Source organism: Salvia splendens, chromosome 3, assembly GCF_004379255.2.
Source record: "Salvia splendens isolate huo1 chromosome 3, SspV2, whole genome shotgun sequence".
Classification (NCBI taxonomy): domain Eukaryota; kingdom Viridiplantae; phylum Streptophyta; class Magnoliopsida; order Lamiales; family Lamiaceae; genus Salvia; species Salvia splendens.
In genome coordinates this window covers 14,557,673-14,576,008 of record NC_056034.1, presented here as the reverse complement: position 1 = coordinate 14,576,008, position 18,336 = coordinate 14,557,673, and the positions used below count along the sequence as shown (strand labels likewise).

The window sequence follows — 18,336 nt, the reverse complement described above, 5'->3', positions numbered from 1 at the left end:
AGTTGGAATGCTAGGCCGTTACCAAAGTAACCCTGGTGTTGAACATTGGAGAGCTGCAAAGAAGACAATGAGATACTTAAAGGGGACAAAAGATTTTATGCTCACGTTTAGGAAATCTGATCAATTAGAAGTGATTGGATATTCCGATTCAGATTATGATTGATGTGTTGACTTTAAAAAATCGACTTTTGATTACATTCTTCTTATGGCTGGAGGAGCTATATCATGGAAAAGTGTAAAGCAAAGTTCTAATTCAACATTCACGATTAAAGCTGAATTTATGGCTTGCTTTGAAGCATTAATGATTGCAAAATTTTATTTCAGGCCTTGGTATTGTCTCCTCAATATCAATGTCCTTGAAATTGTATTGTGATAATAGTGCAATCGTATCTTTCTGTAAGAATGACAAGTATTCAAAGGAGCTAAACACATGGAATTAAAGCCTCTTGTCGTGAAAGATGATGTTTGGGAACAAAGAATATCTATGAAATATATAAGCACACAGCTTATAGTAGCTGATCCATTGACTAAGGCGTTACCGCCTAAGACATTTATGGAATAAGTTAACAGAATGGGTCTTGGGTACGGAAACGTCTAATCATTATGTTTCCATGTTGGTTCAGACACTTAAGTTATGGATATTTTGAATTCAATAAATGATGTTCCTACTTTTCCTGCATAAACTTATTATTGATATACATATATAAAGTTTTTAGTATTAATGCAGGAGGTCTTGAAATAAGACAATTACGGACGCGGTGTCACTTATAGATTATATTAGAGTGGATATTGGTGATGTGGTACATGGAAGGAACTATATCGATTGAATGATATACGCCCGCCATGACCCGCATTAGTAGTCTCTCTAATATAATACTTATGTTTGCCAATGATGAAAGTATTTATAAAGTCCAATATTATGCGCGCCTTATGTTTATTATGTCTATTTTACTGTGGCTCTGTCAAGTGTGACAAGTGGGAGAATCGAAAACTTTGTGTCTCACATGTTCACCAAGTGGGAGAATGTAAGTTTTGTGTCTCACATATGTGACATGTGATAGAATCCTAAATAGAATTGGATTTTTAGTATAATACATTAACTTGGTATAAGACACATTTTTCCCTAATTAATTAGCTATCAATTGAATATATTGATTTAAATGAGACGTTTCCTAATTAGTCACTAATTATTGACTAATATATATGTTTCCTATTAGTGTATTGCTATTAAGGAAATTGAGATATTTATATATAATAATATCTTAATTAGCATTAATTTAGTCAATAACATAATAATGTCAAATTCATGACAATCAAAACCATATATATTCTTGACTAAATTAATGCTAATTAAGATATTATTATATATAAATATCTCAATTTCCTTTATAGCAATACACTAATAGGAAACATATATATTAGTCAATAATTAGTGACTAATTAGGAAACGTCTCATTTAAATCAATATATTCAATTGATAGCTAATTAATTAGGGAAAAATGTGTCTTATACCAAGTTAATGTATTATACTAAAAATCCAATTCTATTTAGGATTCTATCACATGTCACATATGTGAGACACAAAACTTACATTCTCCCACTTGGCGAACATGTGAGACACAAAGTTTTCGATTCTCCCACTTGTCACACTTGACAGAGCCACAGTAAAATAGACATAATAAACATAAGGCGCGCATAATATTGGACTTTATAAATAATTTATTTATCATAATATATTCAAGAAGCTTTTTCTGAAAGAGAGTGAGTGAGTAAAGAGACGAAGCAAGAGGAGCTTCACTTTTTTCTACACCAATGTTTGGCAACCTCAAAACACAAAAGGGTAATCTCCACCGCCCTCCTTATCTTCTTTCCTTATTCAACCATAGGACACACAAGTATGAGAAATTTTTAAGCACATTATGTTAAGGTTTCACAGGAGAACACAGGTTATAGCTTAAATTAAGATCTCCTGCCTCAGCAAGCATAATATAATAGCAAGCACATCTTGATAATATTTAGGCAATAGTAGTAATACGTACTACAACTTAGGTTGTAAGCTACCAAGCAAGAGCAACCCCCAAACAAAACTAAAAATCACATCTTGCCCTCAAACTTTGCTTCCATAATTGGTGAATAGCTATAATCCCAAATGCTAGCTAGACTTTTAAAGAAATAAGAGAGAATGGTAAGGACTTAGCTGCTGTCCGAGGGCTAGAAATGGCTCAGGAGGACGGGATCCTCGACGGAGCAGCCACGGGCGAAGATGTGTGCGGCTGGACTTCGGCGACGAGGTCAACTAGGCCTACACACGGTAGCCGACGCTTACCGTGAGCAGCCAAGGCCGGATGAGCTGAAGGCGGCGGCGTGAAACCGGCTGAGATAGAGGCAGACGGAACCGCATCACGACGGTGCTGGTGGAGCGGAGCCGTGTGCGTAGAGAGAGAGAGAGGCGATGCCTCCTCTCCTTTTCCGACGGCGCGACACCAGCGGCGACAAGGCGCAGGGAGGCGCCGACCAGAGCAGCGATTGGCGGACGGCGAAGGATGAGGTGCAGCGCTGCTGGTTCCTCTCCAATCTAGGGATTTCCATTTTCAATTTGGGGATCCATTTGTGAATTAGGGATTTGAAATGAAATGGGGTTTTGATTTGAGAAGAAGAAGTGAATTGGGGAGGGAAAGGAATTGACCGATGGAAGTGGAGGAGATGTTTTGGGCTTTTCCTTTTAATTTGGCTTTGGGTCTTCTTTAATTCAATGCATGGACTAAGGATTTAATTAAGAAGTGGGCTGCCCTCTTTTTTAATTCTTGGCCCACATGAGGATTTAACAAAGTAAGAATTGGGCCCAAATTATTCAATCATTTAATTAGGATGAAGTGATGGTTCGCTAAGTAATGTCTGAGACGATAGATTAATTTCCGGATTTATCTACCTTCATGAATAATGAATATATGGAGATTAAGGTATTTTTGAGTTAAGCGAGAAATTTCTCAAACATTCCCGATGAATTAAACCTCCCGATTTAATTAATGTTCAAGGATCCTAGAACTTTTTCTAGAAAAATAAGAAAAAGAATAAAATGAGCACGCACTTAGGATGCATTCACCTTCAAATTTATTTGGCTTCCCAAAGCCTAATTTAAGTACACTTTTTTCTTCCTAAAGGGACGTCTTCGCACATTGAGTAAGACCGAGTCAAGGAAACTTCGGTTAGGGAATTGCGTTTGAGGTGGGCATTCTTTTCAAAATGTGACTTTTATCGTGAATACGTGAAATTTTCTATACATGTTTGTCATGCCATGTTTTACTTTTACGAATACTTATCTGCTTGGCTATGTCAATTATGTTAAATCGAATTCGGGTCCCAGTAGGGCCGCAAACCCTACTTGGACTAGTGTACACATATGGAGATCGTGAGCTAGCTTTCGAGTTGTCCGGTCCAGTGACCGTCGTGGAATGTGGCCACATTCCCGGTTCACATACGCTTCAGATATGGTATCTATGTTATGTGATTGCGCAATCAATGTTAAATCGAATTCGGATCCCAGTAGAGCCGCAAACCCTACTTGGACTAGTGTACACATATGGATATCGTGAGCTAGCTTTCGAGTTGTCCGGTCCAGTGACCGTCGTGGAATGTGGCCACATTCCCAGTTCACATATGCTTCAGATATGGTATCTATGTTATGTGATTGCGCAATCAATTTTATTAAATTAAAGGAATTTTAGTGACTAGCATTTTTAAATAAAACCACATGTTCACTCAACTGTGGCTGACAAATCTTTAATGAAACTTATGATTTTTGGCAATATGTCCACTGAGTATATCAAGTAATCAGCCCTGCATGTTTCCTTTCTAACGTGCAGGTTGAACGTGAACGAGGGGGCGAAGATGTTGAGAAATGACAAATAATTAGCACTAGGTAGCCCAAAGAAGTGCGTCTTTACACATACTTCTTTGCCTTGGTTTGGTCTCTTCCGATGCATTAGAAATTTTGTACTAGGAGTTTATAAACCTAGTTAACGTACTCTGATTTTTGTTTTGCCATGTATCACTCTCGCTTTTTGAAAGTAATGTTTGAACTTGACTTTCCATTTATGCTTACCTCTTTAATCTTCAAGTTTATTTAGTCACGATATAGTCAGGCTCACTATTACTAGTAAGATGTGGTCGTGATACTATTACTCTAAATTATTGTATTAAAAAAAATCGTAAAACGAAATCACACATCTAAACCAATATCGACGAAGAATGTCGGTTAGCAACTGTGAAACTTTTTACGAAGACGTACCAACGGTACCTTGATTTCGTTCTTCCCTTCAAAATTTTGTTTTGCATGTTAATCACAATAATTTATCCGTGTTTTTTCTGCCATCAGTTGGGTGAAGTCAAGCGTGAAATTTCCAGTATTGTGGGACTGCGGGAGATCAAAAAGCAGCTGGAATCAATTCTGCAGAAAATAATTGATGCGGAGAAGGACGCTGCCGACGGATTTAGGGTTGTACCTCCAAAGCCCTTTCACATGGTGTTCGTCGGCAGAAATGGAACAGGTACGCCTCCATAATTGCAATCAATCGCGGTTTTTCAATCGTGATTTATGTGCATTTTCGTATCAGGAGCTGTTATGTTCAATGAGCAAAAAAAATGCGTGTGATTATGCAGTAATTGGGGGGTAATTAGTGGATGATCGTCTTTGATGGAAAATTTGGATTTGAGATGGAATAAGGAGATTTTATTTTTATTTTGTCCATTTATTTTAGCTGTGGATGTTATCTATAGGTATCATATCCTTTTAGGCAGCAACTTTCTTTGATTGGATTGGATAGTTGAATTTTGTTTATCTGCCATTACTTGTTTTTATCAAGTTACACATGAAAAATTAGATAGCCAGTGTTGCATAGCTGTTAAGGTGATGCTTAAGAAAATTTATCTGGAATACAATGAAATGTAACTACTAATTTTGAAAACTTGTGGTGTGTATATAAGTGGAAATGTTACTGTCATTATAATATGTGAGATGTGAATGCACCTACTGAATTTGTCGATGTTTCATGTCTGTTTCATATACCTGTTAAGGTAAGGCTCAAGAAAATTTATCTGGAAAACGAATAGTGAGAATACAATGAAGTCTTGCTTCTATGCAACTAATTTTGAAAATGTGTGGTGTGTATAGGTGGAAAATCCACAATGCTCTATATATACCTACCGAATTTGTCGATTATTCGTGTTTGTTTCTAACTGTTCACTGCTATCTGCAACCTTCATAACAGGCATGTCCACAGTAGCTTGAATAATGGGTAAACTATTTTATTTGGCCGGAGTTTTGTCTTCATACACTCTGACTGAAATGCAAGGACATCAAAAGGTTCAGAACTGTTTTGTTTAGCATAATAGTACAGAATTTCTTAGAATCACACCACACAACAAAGTATTGTTGACATGACCAGATGAGAGATGCAAATGGCGGCTTACTGCTTGTGAAGATAGACGAGGAAGATCCCATTAGTTCGGATACAATGGAGGAGCTCATTGCTGCAATGGACAAGGGAAAGTCATCAATCATGTTAGCCGGGAATCACTGGGCCTTGAACCAATACATGAAGTGCAACCTCAATTTGTACAGAAGGTTCTCAACAAGGCTACCGTTCGACGACCTAACTTGCGAAGATCTTGCCATGATTCTTGAGAAGAAGGCAAGCATTAAAGGGGAGAGCGATATGTTATGTGGTTTTGAGCTGGACAGTTCTTGTAGCACGGACAGTATTGCTCGGACGATTGCTGAGCTTACGCCTCAAAATCTACGAAGCTTGCTGAATGCACATTTGCTGGATCAGATGCTAATTGAGGCAAAGAAAGTGGCTAGGTGAGAAAACCATATCACTGAAGAACCTAGAAATGGGTATACAGAATGGGGCAGAAATCTTCAAGAATTTGTTAAATTTGTGATTTTACAGAAAATAGGGAAATTTATGATTATGAAGAAATTGATAAATAGTTTATGTGTCCATACAGTACTCCAGTTCATAGTCATTAATTAATTATTTCAGCATTAGTTAATGCCAGTTCTTGATTTGCTAATGCCAGTTTGTCGCAACTATTTCTTTAGTGTTATACTCTAGTGCCATTTGGTTGTCATCTTTACTTCTAACTTTTTGTATTGACAAATAACTCCGGACTATTCTAATAACCACTCTCTTGTTTGGCTATCTTTTCGATATCTTGGCATGTCTTCAGGATGCCTATATTACACGTTATCTCATAATTATTCATCTCGTCTACACCCCTATGACTGATTTTAATTATAAACAAACTTCATTTTGACATATCCTAAGCATGTTATTACTCCAGGAAGTTATTATAATGGTCAAAATTACACATGTTATTAATCCAGGAAGATCATTTTTCTAATGTTATGAAAAAAACGGTTTTCGTTTAAACGGATCAACATGACAAAAGAGTTAATATGCATTAAAAGAATAATAAAACACAGAATTGATGCATATGCATTATACATAAATGAAAGATAATTATAATTCAAGATGACATAAATGAAAGAATGCCATGAATCTTGTTCTAAATGGAAGTGTGGTCTCATTGAACTCACATACGGAGTATAACTGTACATCAATGATTAATCTGAATACAAAGACCGATTTGAATATTTATTCAACATCATTTCTCATAATTTATTGAGACTTTTAAAGTCTATATGTGTTCATTATATAAATTATGAACTAACTAGCTACTCCTATCACTAATTAATTTTAAGATGGAATCTCAAAGACTTTTATCATGACATCAAAGCGAGATGCCGATGACTATAAAATTGATAGTATGTGAAAACAATTTAAACCACGAATTTCAAAAATTGAGTTTTCATAATGTCTAATTTTCCATATTTGTGTAAGAGAATACGAGGGACGATTTTGTTATCAAACTCTTGAAATATCAATGCTACGCTTTAAGAATTAGGTTCAATTCAAAATAATGCTGAAATTGGATTTTGCTTTGTAATTAATCCTAAACAATATGGTGCTACATATATACATGATGAATCCGCGAATTTCTGATGTTAGTGAATGCAGGAAAATACAGATCACGACACAAAGAATTTACGTGGTTCGATTTACTGAGGTAAATCTACGTCCACGGGAAGAAATGAGGGCAGAGTTGTATTGCTTGATCTGTTTTATACAGCTTACAAATACAAACTTGCTATTTGATATTTTATCCCTAGAGAGCGAGAGAGAGCGTCCCCCTAATCTATCTGATCTAAGTTCTATTTATACATTGAACTAAGATCGTGGCTTGCATCACCACTAATGATGGTTGTGGATGTCGTGGAGGTCATGCGATCCTGCATGGGCCCACTATCCTGCATGAGTTAATGACTGCTTGACACCACTAAATAGATCGTGGGTGTAGTGGAGATCGTGGAGGTTCTGACATGAGTTGACTATCTCCCAGTTCGGTCAAATACTGAGACCGAACTGCTGAACTATTGCCGAGCAGCTTTTGCCGGTCTGAGAGTAGAGCTTGATTGGTCGGCTTTTACCGAGCTGTAGGCTGGGGCCGAACTCTTTGGTAATGCCGATCTGATACTCTTCCTTGGGCTTTGGGCTGATGGGCCGTCACTGCTGTTGGGCTTGTTTAGTCCGTACTCCATCACTACCCCCCCCCCGAAAAGCGAAGTGAATTACTTCGGCGAAGCGAGTCACTTCGGCATTCTGGATAAAGGTACGGGGTAAGTTGATGTTTGTTTTTGGTCTGATGAAATAAACATCTTTGACCGGACTCGTCTTTGGTCTGATGAAATAAACATCTTTGACCGGACTCGTCTTTGGTCTGATGAAATAAACATCTTTGACCGGACTCGTCTTTGGTCTGATGAAATAAACATCTTTTGACCGGACTCGTCTTTGGTCTGATGAAATAAACATCTTTGACCGGACTCGTCTTTGGTCTGATGAAATAAACATCTTTGACCGGACTCGTCTTTGGTCTGATGAAATAAACATCTTTGACCGGACTCGTCTTTGGTCTGATGAAATAAACATCTTTGACCGGACTCGTCTTTGGTCTGATGAAATAAACATCTTTGACCGGACTCGTCTTTGGTCTGATGAAATAAACATCTTTGACCGGACTCGTCTTTGGTCTGATGAAATAAACATCTTTGACCGGACTCGTCTTTGGTCGGATGAAATAAACATCTTTGACCGGACTCGTCTTTGGTCGGATGAAATAAACATCTTTGACCGGACTCGTCTTTGGTCTGATGAAATAAACATCTTTGACCGGACTCGTCTTTGGTCGGATGAAATAAACATCTTTGACCGGACTCGTCTTTGGTCTGATGAAATAAACATCTTTGACCGGACTCGTCTTTGGTCTGATGAAATAAACATCTTTGACCGGACTCGTCTTTGGTCTGATGAAATAAACATCTTTGACCGGACTCGTCTTTGGTCTGATGAAATAAACATCTTTGACCGGACTTGGTTTGTGTCCTAATTTGGCGATTTTCGTCGCCGGGATCGAACTTTCCCTTGTCCTAATTCGGCGAGTTTTATCGCGTGGATCGGACTTCCCCAGTTAACCGAAGTGGTCTTATGCAGTAAACCTCTTTGACTAGACATGGTCGTCCTCGGTCTTATGAGGTAAAACTTCTTTGACCGAACTTGGTCGTCCTAATTCGGCGAGGTTTATCGCGTGGATCGGACTTTCCCTTATTGCAGTTCGTTTCAGACGAAGTGCTTATTTCTTAAGCCGAATTGTGGTCTTGTATCCTCTTTAGAAGCTTTGACTCACAATCGTTGGCTTATTGCAGTTCGTTTCAGACAAACTGGCATCTCTTCGGTACGGAGGAGATGGAGTTCTCCTGTGGTTCCGGTACCGAGGAGGAACAGGAACATGTCGGGGTTGAGGATTCTTCTTTCCGGAAGACACGGCACTACTGCGGTAGTGACTTTCATGTCTGGAGGAGGAAGGAGAATCCACCCTTTTCGTCTTCGGCTCTTGGCTCTTTTGCAGGAAGGCTAAGAACTCATCCTGCTTCTCAGCCAAGAACAGCTTGACAGCCTCATTCAAATCAGGCTGCTGGGAAGACTCGGTGTGTGGACCTTTTGAGCGGCTTGTTCCTTCTCCGTGAGAACTGGAAGTAGATTTTTCACGAGGCTGCTTTCCAGGCCTATGGGCTGCTGGATTAGCTTCCTCATGGTTATCACGGACGGAGGCACGGGTGTTATGTGATCTGGTATGCATTTTTTTGGTAGAAGAGGATCAAAAACTCGCTTTATCACAAATTTGGTTCTCTGTTTCCCACAGACGGCGCCAGTGATGAATCCGCGAATTTCTGATGTTAGTGAATGCAGGAAAATACAGATCACGACACAAAGAATTTACGTGGTTCGATTTACTGAGGTAAATCTACGTCCACGGGAAGAAATGAGGGCAGAGTTGTATTGCTTGATCTGTTTTATACAGCTTACAAATACAAACTTGCTATTTGATATTTTATCCCTAGAGAGCGAGAGAGAGCGTCCCCCTAATCTATCTGATCTAAGTTCTATTTATACATTGAACTAAGATCGTGGCTTGCATCACCACTAATGATGGTTGTGGATGTCGTGGAGGTCATGCGATCCTGCATGGGCCCACTATCCTGCATGAGTTAATGACTGCTTGACACCACTAAATAGATCGTGGGTGTAGTGGAGATCGTGGAGGTTCTGACATGAGTTGACTATCTCCCAGTTCGGTCAAATACTGAGACCGAACTGCTGAACTATTGCCGAGCAGCTTTTGCCGGTCTGAGAGTAGAGCTTGATTGGTCGGCTTTTACCGAGCTGTAGGCTGGGGCCGAACTCTTTGGTAATGCCGATCTGATACTCTTCCTTGGGCTTTGGGCTGATGGGCCGTCACTGCTGTTGGGCTTGTTTAGTCCGTACTCCATCAATACATGTGATCAATAATAGAGTAGCATTCATTAATTTTGATTGTGTATTACGTGACATACGACCCGTGACCAAGATTGCATGATTCAAGATTTTATGTTAGTACCCAAATGTTGGAATTCATAGCATGTAGGCTCATGAGCCAAACACTAGACCATCCATACTCCAAACTTTTATAAGATTTTATATTTTAGATTAAGAAAATAAACTTGTAAATCCGGACCTCGTGAACAATGTCGTCACCAATATTAGAAGATAGAGACAGTGCGACGATCATTGCTGACAATGAATGACAATTTACAAACATAAATGAATTCTTCTATGTGGGTGTCCTGCTACCCCCACCTCAGTTGCGTCTCCGGACTCTCCTCACCCACCCTCAGCCGTGTTTACCCATTTTTCCTTGGTCGAGTCAAACCTAAACTCGGGATAGGTTTGCCCCGCGCTCTCGCCCGGATATGTTTTTTAAATGTTTATTATTATATTAATATTATTTCTCTAATCATAATATATGAACAAATTATATTGAAATCCTGTTTCATTACAGTAGACCTATTTTTAAGGAACATAGGAGTATTTTACGAAAGAGATTTTATTTGATATCGCAATGTGATTATAATTGGAAAGAAGACCAAAATTGGAATACTAATAATTTATGCATAACGTTGGAATAATAATCCAAGTAAGAGAAATCGACGTCCCTTAATTACGTGCATAGAAAAAGAAAGATTTCCGAATTATTTCCAAAAATCGAAATTAAGGCATTAAACGACGTCACCTCATCCCTCTCACCTCCACTCCCACCGCTGCGCAGAAGGAACCCACACGATGCCGTTTTGCGTCGCTTTCCATCTTCACCATGTGTTAAAGCAGCTTCTGCAGTCTCAGGAAGCCTTTTTCTCTCTCTCTCTCTAGGAAAGGAAAATCCGAAGCGATACAGCTCCGGTGATGTCTACGCCGCCGCCGCTGGTGGCAATTGAGGCTCCGACGTCATCGCCGCCTCCACCCGGTCCTCCTTCCCCGGCGGAGCTGCTGCTTCCGCCGCCGCCTTCGGGGAATATCACTCCGCCGGCGATTACGCCGACTACGGCAGCGTCAAACAACCGCGCGACGCTGGTGGCGCTGGGAGTGGGGATAGGGATTGGCGGATCGATCGTGCTGGTTTGCGTTGGTATTTTTGTGATTTGGTACAAGAGGAGGAGGAGGAGGAAGCGTTTTGGAGAGGACGGATTTGGTTATGGTCGTTCGCAGAAACAGGGGCTCAATCCCAAAGGTTGATGATATTTTTTTATATTTTAAGCATTTTATTGATTTTTTATTGCTTGCTCTTGCATATGGTGTGGTGTGGAATAATTTTAGTAATGGCGAAGTCGTTGGGGAGACTCTTTGTTGGTTGGTTGACTTAGTGAAGACAAAAGAGACTACAGTTGTCTGCAAATTGACATATGATTTGGGGATCTTAGAATAAAATAGTTTCAAGAGTATTCGTTTGCTGATGAGATTAGGTTTAAAATTATTATTTTAGATTCTGGTGCTGGAATTTTCATGTAATCCAAGCCAAGTGATTTTATTTAATCGTTTGGCATTTTCTGTGTGTGAATAGCCCCAAATGGATGTCGACATTCTTCAGTGCATGCATTTATCTTCAATGTTAATGACATAATGATTACTACATAGTGAATCTTGCTACACTGCTCTGCACTTAGAAATTCTTGCTTCAAGTGAATCTCTTGCTGATTGAAACCGTCATCAACTTTGAAGAACATGGTGGTCTAAGGATGAAAATGGGAAAGAAATTTTCTTAATTATGAGGTTTTGTTACTTTTGTTTGAGATTATTCATACTACAAGGGATCGCAGCAATCTTAAGAGGGTTTTGAGAATAACAGGAATTTTTATTGACTCTACGACACCCTTTCTGTCGCTATGACCATGTATCTGTTTGTAGTAAGTATTCTTTTCCATGCATACCTTATGAGATTGTCTTCTTTGCTTTTACAGATGATCCTTATCATGGTCCACCGTACAACATGCCGCCTACTCCACCATCTAACCTCAACGTCTTTGAACTTCCAAAGCCTACTCCCCCACGGGTTGTTTCGTCAAATTCTCACCAATCTATGGATGTATCCACTACTCCACCTTTTTTTAGTAGCAGCCTGAACTCCTTAGAGGATGTTCCACAAACAACCCTTCCTACGTGCTTGGATTCCACAAAAACTACATTCACTTATGAAGAACTTGCACTTGCAACGGATAATTTTTCTGACTCCAACCTCCTTGGTCAAGGTGGTTTTGGATATGTTCATAAGGGAGTGCTTCATGATGGCAGAGATGTTGCAATCAAGCAACTAAAGATGGGGAGTGGTCAAGGGGAGCGTGAATTTCAGGCAGAGGTTGAGATTATAAGTCGTGTTCATCACAGCCATCTAGTATCACTACTTGGGCACTGCATTTCAGGGGCTCGAAGATTGCTTGTGTATGAATATGTCGCTAATCAAACTCTGGAGTTCCACTTACATGGTATGTGATGGATTTCGCTTGATTATTTTTGCAGTAGGTTTGCCATATACACAGCTTTACTTCTGCCTAAATACTTGATACTTTCTTTAAATTTTCATCAGCAGTCTTTTCCACTTGCAACATTTAACTCTGTTTTCAACCTTAGGAGCTAAAAGTGTTGATGTAATTTGTCATGCTCCATCTCTTTTTTTTAACTGCTGTATAATCTGAGATGTGTATGATGCAGGGAAGGTGTGCAAACATCCTATAAACTGGGCTACTAGGATGAAAGTTGCCCTGGGGTCGGCAAAAGGATTGGCATATTTGCACGAGGACTGTATGTCTTACCTGCTCCTACTTATGAACATTATCTCTACTCTATTGCATAAAGGACTTAATCACATTAATGTTGATGATATTAACAGGTCATCCTAAGATCATACACCGTGATATCAAGTCATCTAACATTCTTCTTGATGAAAATTTTGAGGCGAAGGTGAGCTTATATGATCTATAAGGAGTTATTATTGGCCATTTGGCCTTGCAACTGTACTTTTCTGAGTACTTGATCTTGACCATATTTTGACTCGGTATTCGTATAGAATATTCTCTATGGTGGGTAGTAATGGAGAGAGAAAAAAAAAACAGAAAAAGTGAACAGAACGCAAAGATAAGTGCTTGGAATCTATACTCCATCAGAGAGGAGAAAGTCAAACATTGCGCTCGAATCGTGGCCAAAACAGAAATCCAAAATACTTGAATTCGTACATCAAATATTTGACTGCGATCAGAGATACAAAGGCTCCAAAGTTAGGGGAAACGGTCTTCTTGGATTGATGGAGTTTACTATAAGTCTCAGATATTAATAAGCCGGAAATGGTTAGGTGCATTGGTAGTAAGTATATGGATGTAAAAAAGACATCTAGTCTTTGTGTCATAGGTGTTACTATCATAGTTTAATTAAAAAGAGTATGTCAAGATCATGGAGAGCATAAAAAGGAGGAAAGAAGACAGCTTTAGTTAGAAAGAACTTTGATCATACAGTTGATTAACTATATTCAATAATTTCTTCCTAAACCGTAGGAAAATATGTTGTCTACGATAATCGGTTAGACAGAAAAGTAGTAAAGAAGCTTGCAGTCATTTTTTTCTTTTAATTGCTTATTTCTTACTTTTTCATATTTTACCTATTTGACCCTGGTCTCTGAAAGAAAGATGACTGCTGGTCTGCTGCTAATATTTGAACTTAAATCCTCTAATTTTGTGCTCTTTTTTAAGTGAAATTCAAATTTTTATGTTAAATGAAGTCAGCATTCATCAATTAAGATTGAAATCCAGGTAGCAGATTTCGGCCTGGCTAGGTTCTATTCAGATACTGATACTCACGTCTCCACTCGGGTAATGGGAACTTTTGGGTAAGCTTCTAGAGACTCGCTTTCTACTTCTCACTCATGGTTGTGATGCCTAAACTGCTAAACTTTGAAAGGAAATATAGACTAAAGCTTTTGTCTCAAAATATCAGTCATTTTGTAAAATCTTATTTGACGACACAATATATTTCATTGATGTATACCTCATTATTTGCAGTTATTTAGCTCCGGAATATGCTCTTACTGGAAAGCTGACAGAGAAGTCAGACGTCTTTTCATTTGGCGTTGTCCTTTTGGAGCTGATTACTGGTCGCAGGCCAATCGATAGATCACAAAACTACCTTGATGATAACATTATTGATTGGGTGAGCATTTCTTCGATCTTGTCCTTGTACTTACTGAATATAGACTATGAGGATCCACGTGCATTTGCGTTAATTCTAGTGGAGTTATGTTGAGCTTTGTAACAAGCTATATGCTTGTGTATACATGTCAATTGTAAGAGACACATATAAGATAAAAGCTTGTTGATAATTAATTCCTGGAAATTTCAACTTTGTAAAAGCTCGTTGAAGAAAGCTAGCCATGAGTTAATAGGACTTCTGCATCAATCAATCCATGCTTTCCGACTACCATTATTTTCTTGCTCGTGTCCATGCTTTCTGCTCATCATCCCCTCCTTTTAGTTAGGTGGCTCTGCACGTGCTTCAGACGTATAACTTGTTTAAATCAATACAGGCAAGGCCTTTGCTTTCGCAAGCTCTGGAAAATAACAACTTTGATTGCGTGGCTGATCCGAGGTTGCAGAAAGATTACGACTCTGTAGAGATGGCTCGGATGGTTGCTTGTGCTTCTGTCTGTGTTTGTCATTTGGCTCGACGCAGGCCAAAGATGAGTCAGGTACGTCTATATATGCTTGCCAAGAACAACCCAACAAGCTCCTAGTCCCTACTCTGCATTTAAAATGTCCCCAACTTTAAAAAACTTTGTACTCTTGAATCTTGATACAGATAATACTAGCTTTGGAAGGAAAGCTGCCTCTAGATGACTTGACCGAGCCCATTCTATCAAGGCAGAACGTTTTAAACAATGATTCTCACGATAGCTCAGACTACGACTCCTTATATGACACCACACAGTACAGAGAGGATCTGATAAAGTTCAGGAAGATGGCATTAGAAAGTGCTGAACACACTGTAAGTGAGTACAGCGGCCCGACTAGTGAATTTGGCCTCCGGCCCTCCGGCTCTAGCAGCGAAGTTCTAAGAAACATACAAGTGACATAGTCTGCATTTTATTTTTGTTTATTTTTTATTTTTTGCTGAAGATGTTACTTGAGAATAACTGGCAACGGGGGAAAAAGCTGTGTAAATTATTTCTGATGTGAATTATTTGTAGGTTAGTTGGATATATTCTCACTATGCTGCTGCTATTTATAACTAGCATTCTGTTAATCAACTCATGGCCTGTGCTTATGTTCTTTCTTGTATACTAATTAAATTCTAATTGAGATTAATATATTTTAAGTATTTGCAGGAAGTATTTTCGAAATATTTATTTGAAGAAAACGTTATTGGACTATATGGTACTCCCTTCGTTCTCTCATAGTTGAGTCATTTTTCACTTTCGGGAAGTTCCTTTATAGTTGAGTTATTTCCATATATAATAGTAACTTTTTTCTCTTTCTTACTTTACTCTCTCTTACTTTATTCTCTCTACTTTATTTACTTTTTACTTTACTCTCTCTACTTTATTTTCTTTTTTACTTTTTTATCTTATTTATTTAACACACTCAACATTCATTTCTTAAACTCCGTGTCGAAAAATTTCGCCTCAACTATGAGGGAACGGAGGGAGTATTATCTATAAATAAAATTTAATTTTTTATTAAAAAGATAGGTGGTACCATCAATATCTGAATCTGTTTTAGAGAAATGCACTTACTTCCCCCATATTATTAAGTTCTACTCCCTAATAGTATTTACTATAGTAACATATGATGTCACTTTTAACTTTATTGTAGGAATCATGGAAAATCATTTTCATGTTTTACATCTCAAATAGTACTCTCTCCGTTTCGCCATAGTTGAAGCGGAACTTTTCGGCACGGAGTTTTAGGAAGAAATGTTGGGTGTGTTAAATAAATAATAAAAAAGTAAGAGAGAGGAAAAGGTGGAGAGAATAAAGTATAAAGTGAATAAAGTAGAGAGAATAAAGTAAGAGAGAGTAAAGTAAGAGAGAGAGAAAAGTTACCATTTATGAAAATGACTCAACTATGAAGAAACTTCCCGAAATGGTAAAATGACTCAACTATGGTGAAACGGAGGGAGTACACGTTACTAATTTTAAAAAGTCTTTGACAGGGGAAATTTATCAATACATAAATTATACACGGAAAAAAATGCTTTCCCCATTTTCATAAATAATTGGATTCATATTTGCATTGGATTCTTAAAAAAAAATATGGTGGTAACAGACTTACAGTAACAAAGATTGAATAAATGAAAGATTTAACGGTGGGTGCATTGTGGTCACATGAGTTTGGACGGATTTGTACGAAATTGAGACCAAAAAACATTTATATCTTTATGAGTTTGTATGAAATTGAGACACAATAATTAAAAGGTTATTTTTTTATTTTACTTTATGAGTTTGTATGAAATTGAGACACAATAATTAAAAGGTTATTTTTTTATTTTACACAAGACAAATATTCATACGAATTCGTCAAAAATTCCATCGACTATTCATGTGTCACTTGAGCATCTCATGTACTTCCTTTCCTTTCCTTTCCATGAAAATAGGCTAAATTTTATTTTTCAATATGTCTCATGTAAATAATCCATTTACATTTATGGAATTTTCCTCCCTTTTTTCTTTATCATTTATGGGTCTCACCGTCCATTACATTATTTCAATCACTTTTTCACATTCTCTCTTACTTTATCAATTTCATTTTAAGAGCACCCACGACCGTGCTCTTGCCAACGAGCACGGCTGTGGGCCCGGCCCCACTTTTTCTGTCTGCTATTAGGCAAGAGCACAACACCCACAGTCGTGTTCTTCCGCAAGGACGAGCACAAGGGTCCCACCATTCCATTATTTAATTTAAATAAAAACATTTCCACAAAATTAAAATACATTACACATACCCGGAATAATATTACAAAATACATTAAAAATTAAAAATTACATAATTAAAATCTTAAAAAAATAAAAATTACATAATTAAAATCCTAAAAATTAAAAATTTCATAATTAAACTCCTAAAAATTAAAAATTATATAATTAAATTCATAAAATTAAAAAACCCGCTACTCGTGGCCGAATTTCGCCCACATGTGTTTGATTAGGTCTTCTTGTAGCTCAACGTGGGTTTGGGTATTGCGCATTGTGTGCCTTGTTTCGATCCTCTCACCCACCGTCGTATGCACACCTCGGCGTGGGGGAGACCTCGCGCTTGAGCTTCCGGTTCCATCCTCGTCATAGAAGCTAGCCGCCCTCGGTCCTTCGTCGGCTATAATCATGTTGTGTAAGATAATACACGTGTACATGATGTCGGCGATATTTTTCACGTACCACAGCCGAGTCGGGGCCTTCACAATGTTGAATCGGGCTTGAAGGACCCCAAAGGCTCTTTCGACGTCTTTCCGCGCGGACTCTTGATGCTGCGCAAAAAGAACCCATCTCGGGTCTTGCGGATTGCTGAGCGTCTTCACGAAAGTCGACCACCTTGAGTAGATACCATCGACGAGATAGTAACCCATGTGGTATACATTTCCGTTGACGGTGAAGTCGATCGCCGGTGCTACACCATTCAATACATCATTGAAGATGGGTGAAGAATAAAGCACGTTCAAGTCATTGTTGGATCCGGAAACACCGAAATATGCATGCCAAATCCATAGGCGGTAGTCGGCGACCGCTTCAAGGATAAGTGTTGGGCCGCCGCCTTTGTGGCCGCTTAAGTGTTGCCCCCTCCAAGCAGTCGGACAATTCTTCTACCTCCAATGCATGCAGTCAATGCTGCCAAGCATTCCGGGAAAGCCATGGACTGATTCGTGAAGACGAAGCAACCGTTGGCAATCATCGGTGGTGGGTGCCCGAAGGAATTCATCACCGAAAGCTGTACGAACTCCCTCGCAAAAATTTTTAAGACAAAGGATTCCAGTGGACTTTCCGACATGCAAATACTCGTCGAAGAGGTCGGCCGTTTTCCCAGTAGCGAGTTTTCGGATGGCACACGTACACTTCTGCAACGCCGAGAGACTTTGCTGACCGGATGCATTGGACCTGTTTGGAAGAATTCAACACGGGCGGACAATGTGTTGACAATACGCATAAACAAGCGCTTTGACATGCGAAAACGGCGCCTAAAGTAATCTTCCAGAAACCGCTGCGGGTTGACAAAATAGTCGCCAACGAGCCTTTCGTGGGCTCCTTCCCGGTCACGATGGATGTAGCAACGAGTTGATCTAGTTGGTTGAGGAGGAGGGGCGGGGGTATTCGCTG

At 38.9% G+C, this 18,336-nt stretch overlaps 3 protein-coding genes across 3 annotated transcripts; all 3 read left to right on the top strand.

Moving 5' to 3' along the window:
- The first annotated feature begins 4,224 nt into the window (after positions 1-4,224).
- On the top strand, positions 4,225-5,384 carry LOC121795155 (stage V sporulation protein K-like). The gene is made up of 3 exons (XM_042193612.1): positions 4,225-4,293; positions 4,376-4,547; positions 5,268-5,384. Exons 1-3 carry the CDS (start codon positions 4,249-4,251, stop codon positions 5,285-5,287), a joined length of 237 nt encoding a protein of 78 aa, XP_042049546.1. The 5' UTR covers positions 4,225-4,248; the 3' UTR covers positions 5,288-5,384.
- LOC121796627 lies at positions 5,263-5,864 on the top strand. The gene is made up of 2 exons (XM_042195437.1): positions 5,263-5,362; positions 5,445-5,864. The coding sequence occupies exons 1-2, from the start codon at positions 5,291-5,293 to the stop codon at positions 5,862-5,864; spliced, it is 492 nt and encodes a 163-aa protein (XP_042051371.1). The 5' UTR covers positions 5,263-5,290.
- Positions 5,865-9,835: 3,971 nt separating this feature from the next.
- On the top strand, positions 9,836-15,282 carry LOC121795105 (proline-rich receptor-like protein kinase PERK15). The gene is made up of 8 exons (XM_042193552.1): positions 9,836-11,226; positions 11,954-12,475; positions 12,702-12,791; positions 12,880-12,950; positions 13,793-13,869; positions 14,042-14,189; positions 14,563-14,724; positions 14,835-15,282. The coding sequence occupies exons 1-8, from the start codon at positions 10,902-10,904 to the stop codon at positions 15,108-15,110; spliced, it is 1,671 nt and encodes a 556-aa protein (XP_042049486.1). The 5' UTR covers positions 9,836-10,901; the 3' UTR covers positions 15,111-15,282.
- The last annotated feature ends 3,054 nt before the right edge of the window (positions 15,283-18,336 follow it).